Source organism: Fukomys damarensis, unplaced genomic scaffold (genome assembly GCF_012274545.1).
Source record: "Fukomys damarensis isolate Sample0158 unplaced genomic scaffold, DMR_v1.0_HiC HiC_scaffold_39, whole genome shotgun sequence".
Lineage (NCBI taxonomy): Eukaryota > Metazoa > Chordata > Mammalia > Rodentia > Bathyergidae > Fukomys > Fukomys damarensis.
Window position 1 is genome coordinate 79,651,028 of NW_022900951.1, and position 8,104 is coordinate 79,659,131.

The 8,104-nt window shown below is 43.3% G+C and overlaps 2 protein-coding genes across 2 annotated transcripts in view; one reads left to right on the plus strand and one right to left on the minus strand.

The window, feature by feature from the left end:
- Positions 1-1,469, minus strand: part of LOC117284770 — a 3,664-nt gene extending 2,195 nt beyond the window's left edge. Inside the window, exons 1-2 of the mRNA XM_033760497.1 lie at positions 1,325-1,469; positions 114-286 (exon numbers count right to left, since the gene is read on the minus strand). Of these exons, the coding sequence (XP_033616388.1) occupies positions 114-286; positions 1,325-1,469 (318 nt within the window). The remainder of the gene's footprint in view (positions 1-113; positions 287-1,324) is intronic.
- On the plus strand, positions 7-6,335 carry Gprasp1 (G protein-coupled receptor associated sorting protein 1). The gene is made up of 4 exons (XM_010618785.3): positions 7-255; positions 808-879; positions 1,258-1,332; positions 1,612-6,335. Exon 4 carries the CDS (start codon positions 1,932-1,934, stop codon positions 6,039-6,041), a length of 4,110 nt encoding a protein of 1,369 aa, XP_010617087.1. The 5' UTR covers positions 7-255; positions 808-879; positions 1,258-1,332; positions 1,612-1,931; the 3' UTR covers positions 6,042-6,335.
- The last annotated feature ends 1,769 nt before the right edge of the window (positions 6,336-8,104 follow it).

Below are 8,104 nucleotides of genomic sequence, written 5' to 3' on the forward strand. Positions count from 1 at the left end.
GTGGGGGCATCCGGGTCTGCCGTGGGGCCGGCCTGCGAGCGGAAGGTGGGTCACCCCTGCTGCTCAGGCCCTGATCCCAGAACGGGGCCTGTGGGACCCGGTGTCCGGGGTACTGGCCCTTCCCACAGGCTCCTGTTGAAGTCAGAGACTTGGCTGCTTCGTAGGTCTGGTGAATTCTGACAGGCCACAGTGCGCATCTGTGGAGGAGACGCTTGAGGGGAAGGAGGAGCACGAAAATGCCCTGCAGTTTTGGAGGTGTGTGGGCTTGGGGGGTGGGCAGCTATCCCTGAATGGAGACCCAAATAAGAGTGGGGTGAATGTGAACGGGGAAAATCGGACTTCCAGTGGTGCCTCCTGATCTCATCTTTTCTAACAAAGATCCAGGTATTGTCTCTACCGCCCCATACGTAATCTCATGCGCCCCGAATTGGGGGCCTGAAAGGATGGGCTCCTGGAGGGGGGCGATGAGGGAATCCTAAGTAGAACTTCACAGCATGCTTTCTAGAATGTGCTATGCCCTTCCCCTGTTCTATGCTGCACAGGGTAAGAAAATGTCTTACACCTAGTGGTGGATTATCGGAATTGGAGGTGGAAGTCCTGGGAAGAGTGATGAAGTCCAGAGGAGGCTTCTTACCTCTGGAATACTGCAACAGGGAGCAGATAAAATAATATTAAACCAGCAGGTCCCCAAATCCTGAAAGAGATAACGTAGAGTTTCCTGTCTTTGACGTTGGTCCCTCCACCAAGCTCAGCTATTCTGTTTCCTGACTTGTCTTAACCTTTTCCTTTTTGTCTCTTTGCCCATAGATCTGCTTTAAGGCTGGTCAGTTCTTCACAAAACCAAAAGAGGTGGAGACGGGCTCACATCTCTGGAGGCTGGTGAGAAGAGAAGGGGGCAATGCAGGGGACAGCTCCCGACAAAGAGCTGCAGGTGGCTTTGGTCCAAGTGGGTGTAGGACTACATATACTTTTACTTCCTGCTGCATTTTCACATTGCCACAGCATTCCTCGTCCCTTTCCTGATAGATATTTGAATGTTGAGCCTATTAGGTTGTAGTTTGGGCTGTGACTGGGAGAAGACCTGACAGCAAGAGATGGGACCCTTTAGAGAGATTAGACCCTGAAATGGAGAGAGAGAGAGAGAGAGAGAGAGAGAGAGAGAGAGAGAGAGAGAGATTGAGATTTTCCTTGGACCAGGGTATGTGGCCTATCTCCTAAGCACTCAGACTCCATTCTCTCCTGTATGTTTGTCTGTAGGACCCCTGCAGTGGTCTGTGGGGCTTAACACCACGTGAACAAAGAAAAGGGGGGAATTGCACCATACCAGTGCAGGTTTGTATGGGTGTGGGTTCACTTTTGGGTGGAGTAGTGGAGACCAGCCACTTGTGGTGGGGTCCAGGGTTGATTAGGGTCCGGTCGCGGGGCTTCTCTGCCTCTCCATTGTCAGCACACTTCCCCACCATCTCCATACCTGTTTCGTAGCAGGCAAAGGGGACAGAGACTTTCTCAGTTTAGTTTTTCCACCTAGCAGTCCGCACCAGTCTGAGTCTCTGCATGAGGCAGCATAATTGGAGGAGAGACTCAATTCCCCATTTTGTTCTCTCTCCCTAGATCCACCTTCAGTGACAGCTCTGGTGGTGCTGGAGTTGCTGCTGGCCACCACCCTCAACGGGTCTGCACCCAGCCAGGAACCATCCAGATACCCCTTTCCTACCTTCTTGTATTCCTACCTTGTATATGCAGTTTTGAGTTGTTCCATGCTTTAGTAGGAGGCTGAATGAATGCTGGATTGGTGATCAAGCCTCAGTTTTGCTTTTCAGCTTGTAGTCTAAATTTTGAAATGATCAGAGTTTAAGGACACAGTCCTCTGACTGCAATTACGCCTGTGGTTTGGGGAGGGTTATATAACTCAGCTTTTTCTAATTTGTATCATGACTGGTACAGAGTTTGAGCTTTATACTGAGGATAAACATGAAAAGAAGTCTGAGGAAAAGGTGGTTAATGTAGCTGAGACAGAGAGTGAAATCCCTCTAGTGGTCAGACCTAAGGTTAGGACCCAGGCCCAGATAATGACTGGAGCAAGACCTAAAACCAAGACCAAGGTTGTTCCTGGAACTTGGCCAAAAACTGAAGCAAGAGCAGTGGGTAGTGTGTATACTAAGCATAAAATTAAAACAATGCGGGAGTCAAGATCCAAAGATGTTGCCCAAGCCCGGGCCCTGAGTGAATTTGGGCCTACATCAATATTAAAAACAGAGCAAGATTCCCAAATCAATGCCATAATCTCTCCAGGGGTCAGTAGTGATTCTGGGTTGGTTTCTAATACTAAGTGCCTGTTTATGGATAGAGAATTGATTAAAACAAACAATGAAAGCTTCCCTGGAAATACAGTTCATTGTCAAGTGAGATTCCAATCTTCATTTGGGTCAAGAAAGGTGACTGATAGTGAGCCCTGGAGTTTTCCCAGGCCTACATCCAAACAAGAGCCCTCTCAGAATTCTGATTTCAATTGGGTAGATAAATCTGTGAATTCCTGGCTCTGGAGTCAAGAAGAGGTCAATGGAAGTTTTCATCCTCAAAACAAGATAAAGTCTGGTACCAGATCCAGGTACATATCCAAACAAGAAGAAACAAACTATTCTAGGCACAAAAACAAACAGGATCTCTATATTGTGTCTAGTAGTTCTGGTTCCGAGGATGAGTCTGTTAAGACATCCTGGCCTTGTGGTAAACAAAAGACCAATTCCTTGTTCAGATCCAGGGAAGAGGTCAGTAGGTCCTGGCTTAGGTCTGAGAAAGAAGTCAATATTGAATTCAGTCCTGGGTCTGAGTGTGAAAATGCTATGAAGTCCTGGTTCTGGGATAGAGAAGAGACCAAATGCAGTACCTTACCTAGAACCAGAAAAGAGACCAATGAGAGGGCCCGTTATAGTCCCAAGCAAGAAACTTGTGTTGATACCATGTCTGAGTCTACAGATATAATTCAAAAAAAGCCCTGGTTCGGGCCTGAAGGAAAGGGCAAAAATACATTTTTAAGGTGTAACACCAAAAAGACCAGGGCCCAAACAATGGAAAAGGAAGAAACCAGAACCAGCACCAAAAGAGAAGAAAGAACACAGGAAGAGACCTTTGTTGAGACCTGGTTCTGGGCTACAGACGAGTCCAGCCTGATGGATGTGCCCAACATAAAGTCCAGTCCACAATTAGAGGATGAGTCTATTATTGGTAGTTGGTTCTGGAATGAACAGGAGGTCAGTATGGAGAAAGGGCCCAGCAGCAAATCCAGACTAGGGGTTGAGGAGCTTATTGACAATTCCTATTTAGGAGATGGGGAGAAAACTAGTATAGAAATTGGGGCTGAAGCCACCTCTCACTCTATACTGTCATCTAACGATGAAGAGGTCATTGTTGGTTCCTGGTTCTGGGCTGGTGAAGAAGTCAATCCTGAGCCCAAAGAAGAGACAATATTTGGGGCTTGGTTCTGGAGCATTGATGAGGCCAGTGTAGAATCTGATGTTGGGATCAACTGTGAATCTAAGCCAAGGTCTTCAGAAGAAGTCATAGGTCCCTGGTTATGGGCTGGAGAAGTCAGTAGTGGGGCTGGGGTTGGAGAAGAATTTAGCCAAGGATCTGAAGAAGAGACAGTGTATTTGTCCTGGTTTTGGTCTGAAAACCAGACTTCTATAGATTCTGCAACGGAAGCTAGCAGTGATGTACCAGGAGCTGAGGAGGAGGAGGATCCCATGTTTGGGTCCTGGTTCTGGTCCAAAGTAGATGCATGTGAGGAGGCTACAGTCAACAGCAAGTCTAACCTGGAGGATGAAGAGGCCATTATATCATCATCATTTGTGGCCAGAGAAGAGGCCACTGTGAAGTACGGAACTGGTGCTAGGTGCAAATTTATGGTGGAAGCTGAAGATACTAAGTCTTGCTTCTGGGCGGAAGAAGAACCCTGTATGTATCGTGCCAGTAGAAGAAACTGGAAGTTTAGACCAGAGGAGGAAGAGGACACTGCTGATTCAAGGTTCTGTTCTAGAAAATACACACAACCAGAGGCCCTTGTGGGGTCGTGGTTATGGGCTGCGGAAGTAGGTAGTACAGATTATGAGATCAGACAGGAGGCCATGTTACCAACTGAAGAGATGACCATGACCAAGTCCCAGTTCTGGAAAGAAGATAAAGACGCCACTGTGGAGGCTACTGACAGAAAGGAGTCCTGGCCAGAATCTGAAGAGGAGGACATTATTGGTTCTTGGTTCTGGTCTGAGGAAGAGGACAGGCTTGAGACACAAAGAGAAGGTAGAGAAGAGAGTGGGTTAGGAGTTGAGGAATCCGTGTTTAGGTCCTGGGGTGAGCAAGAGGCTATTACAGAGTCTGTATTTTCCAGCAAATATAGTTCCAAAGCTGATGCAGAGGAAGTCATTGTTGGGTCCTGGTTCTGGGAACAAGAAACCAGTCTAGAGGTAGTTACAGCGGATACCTTTGAGTCCAAGACCAGCACCGAGGATGAAGAAATCATTGTTGGATCCTGGTTCTGGCCTAAAGAACCTGACAGAGAAGCTGAATCTCAGGCAGTAGAAGAAACCAGGTCAAAAACTGAAAAAAAAATTTTGGAGTCCTGCTGTGATAAAGTCAATGTGGAAGCAGGGATGTGCTATGTATCAAAGCCAGAGTATGATGAAGAAATGATTGTTGAGTCCTGGTTCTGGTCTACAGACAAGGAAACTGGAACTGTAGCTACCTGTGAGTGCAAGTCACAAGATGATGAAGTTGTTGAGACTTGGTCTAGAGCTACAAATGAGGTGAATAACAGGCCTGGTGATGGAACTAACTGTGAGTCTAGGACAGTTGATGATGAGAACATAGTGGGGTCCTGGTTCTGGGTAGGAGATGAGTCTCATTTTGAATCAAATCCTAGCCCTGTGTTCAGGGCCACTTGTGAGCCCTGGGGTTCAGTTAAGCAGGAACCTGACCTTTCACACAGACCCCAGAGCTGGGAGGAGGTCAGTTTTGAGTTCAAACCTGGTCCATGGGGTAGAGTTGGCTTCCCATCTCTAGGCTCCTTTAGATTTCCAAGAGAAGCGGCACCTCTATTCTCTGAACTGTTTGGGGAAAACAGGCATGTGGAGCTTAATGCAGAAGGGGAAGAGCAAGAGTCTTTCCGTCATGTTGAACCTGAGTTCTCATTTCAGTATGACCCATCCTACCGGTCAGTCCGAGAAGTTCGAGAGCATCTTAGGGCCAAAGAGAATGCAGAGGCTGAGACCTGGTCCTGCACCTGCATACAGTGTGAACTTAAAATTGGTTCTGAAGAGTTTGAAGAACTCCTTTTATTAATGGACAAAATTCAGGATCCTTTTATTCATGAAATATCTAAAATTGCAATGGGTATGAGAAGTTCTTCTCAATTTACCCGAGATTTTATTCGGGAGTCAGGTGTTGTCTCGCTTATTGAAACCTTGCTGAATTATCCATCCTCCAGAGATAAGACAAGGTTTTTGAAAGAGATGATTCTTATGGCTCCACCTTATCCAAATCTAAACATGATTCAGACATATGTATGTCAAGTGTGTGAGGAAACCCTTGCTTACAGTGTGGATTCCCCTGAGCAGCTGTCTGGATTAAGAATGATTAGATATCTCACTACTACTACTGACTACCACACACTGGTTGCCAATTATATGTCTGGCTTTCTCACCTTACTAGCTACTGGCAAGAACAAAACAAGGTTTCATGTTCTGGAAATGCTATTGAATTTGTCTGAAAATTTTACCATGATAAAAGTACTACTCAGTACTGAAGCAGTGTCAAAGTTTATGGGCTTGTTTTACAGGGAAGAGACAAATGACAATATTCAAATTGTTCTTGCAATATTTGAGAATATTGGTAAAAATATCAGAAAAGAAACAGTGTTCATTGATGATGATGATTTCAGTCTTGAGCCCCTTATTTCTATGTTTCGTGAAGTTGAGAAATTTGCCAAGCAACTGCAAAGCAAAATAGACAATCAGACTGATCCTGAAGTGGACCAAGAAAATTAGTATGATTAATCATTTGTGTCTGATGGTCATTATGTTCCTGAGTTATGATCACTGAATAATACTTTGGTTTGCATAGATAGTTGTGTATTGCAGTGCACCTCTTTAATGCTGATGCTAAGTTTATCCAAGTATTTGTGAAAGCTAGATCATTTTTCTGATGCCAAGTGAATATTACAATTGAAAACACTGATATTTGTCTCGCCCAGGTTATAATATTTAGCATTTGAGCTTATTGTGAACTGAGCCATCATAAATAAGCTATTGTTCTGATTGTTGTTCTAATGTGTAGATATCCTGTTCTTGTTTGTGTTTCAATAAAGTTCTGTTAAATTTAGCAGAAATCACCTTTTTTCTTGAACTTAAAATACAAGCTGAGTATGGTGGTACATGCCTGTAAACCTATCATTCTGGGAAGCTGAGATAAGAGGACCAAAAGTTTAAGTCTGTCCTGGGCAATGTAATGATTTAGCAGGACTATTTAAAAAAAGCCTGGGCTTGTAGCTCAGTGTGAAGGCTCTGGATTCAATCCCAATACTGCAAAACAAAGAAAAATGTAAAGATAATGTGATTACTTAGTGATAATCATATGAGCAATATTATATCAATTATAAAAGTTTCTCATCTTTAATCTTAAAGGTTACAGCTAACAGTTACTAAGGGTATGCTTCAGAAAAAAAGGATTCACTTAATTTGGACTCTAAAGTGTAGGAAAGAAGTTGGCAATAGGAAGAAAAGCAGAGTTGGGAAAATTGTTCTGTGGGAGTGAGGTATCAGTCTTCCTGGATTGAGTGAAAGGAATAAGGGATATAGAGGATGGTGTAAATTTTGAAGAGCTGAGAAATTGGATTTTGCTGTTAATGTTTCTCCTCAGTGTTACCGTAAAGGATAAGAGACAGTCAAGCACCTCCAATTCAGTCAGGAAAGTGGTTCAGTCATGTTGAACCTATTGCAGATGTTAAGGCAATATCATACAGCTATTAAAAGGGATGATGTATAGGTTTTTAAATGAATTAGGATAACTCATGCTTTTCATAATTTTTAAAGACGGCTGGTGTCATACAAGGAAAGAGAAGTCCCATTTAAAAAATAAAAGTGGAACAGATCTGGCAAGTTATGTGTTACTTAATCATAAAAAATTCTATAATTATTAAAAAATGGCAAACGAATAAAGTACAAAAGACTTTAATTTCAAAATTAGCTTACCAAGTAAAACTACAAGATTATCTAAAGAAAATAATCTATAAAATTACCCAAGTTTCTGAGTCCATCTCATACAATGTTTTTACATTCACAACAGTTAATGTGTGTTCAGACAGGAGCAAAAACCAGGGATAAATTTGGTTGGAGAGAGAATCCACTTTAGGGCAAATACACAGTTTTTTTTATTCAGTAAAAGAACTAGACATAGTGACTTATTTTTGGTTTGTCCCAACGTGCAGAGATTTTTTTTACCTGGTTCTAGTATATAAACGATAGAACTAGAACAAAGCCCCTATACAAACTACAGATGTTATCAGAGATCATTCTAGTTTTGAAAATTGGAGTTTGAATTTATTTGCTTATCAATAATTTTCAAGACAGATCCTGTGTGTGTTCTTTCATATGTCAGCCAAACATTGTACAAAATCCTAAAAATCAGTTCATCTCCAAAATCATTAAGAAAAATTACTAGCAGGATGAGTGTGCCTACAGAGCAAGGCCCAGGCCTAGCACCAGAAGCGTTGGTTCCTACTCTAGCCTTCCTTTCAGCTGTCTTCACTAGAGGCAGAAGGTTCTGCTATCCAAGCTGCAGTGATGCTGCAGACAAGCTGTGGTCATACAAAGCTGACAGTGGTTCTTGTGACCAGGCTCTTGTTTTAACCAGCAGAGAAATATGTTTACTTGCATGGAGAAAGGACGGGAAGAACATGCACATGAAGATTGAGATGGATGGTATGAGTGGCAGAATGCAGTGGGTAGGTGTGTAGGGATGTGTTGCCCCATGTATTAGCTTGAAAACTAATTTCTCAGGTGACCACAATTTCAGCATCTGTTGGTAGAGGGAAGAATCCTTTAGAAAATTA

What these genes read in the sequence shown, in the direction of transcription:
- Gprasp1 (XM_010618785.3), top strand. Translation starts at nt 1,932, where the DNA reads ATGACTGGTACAGAGTTTGAGCTTTATACTGAGGATAAACATGAAAAG.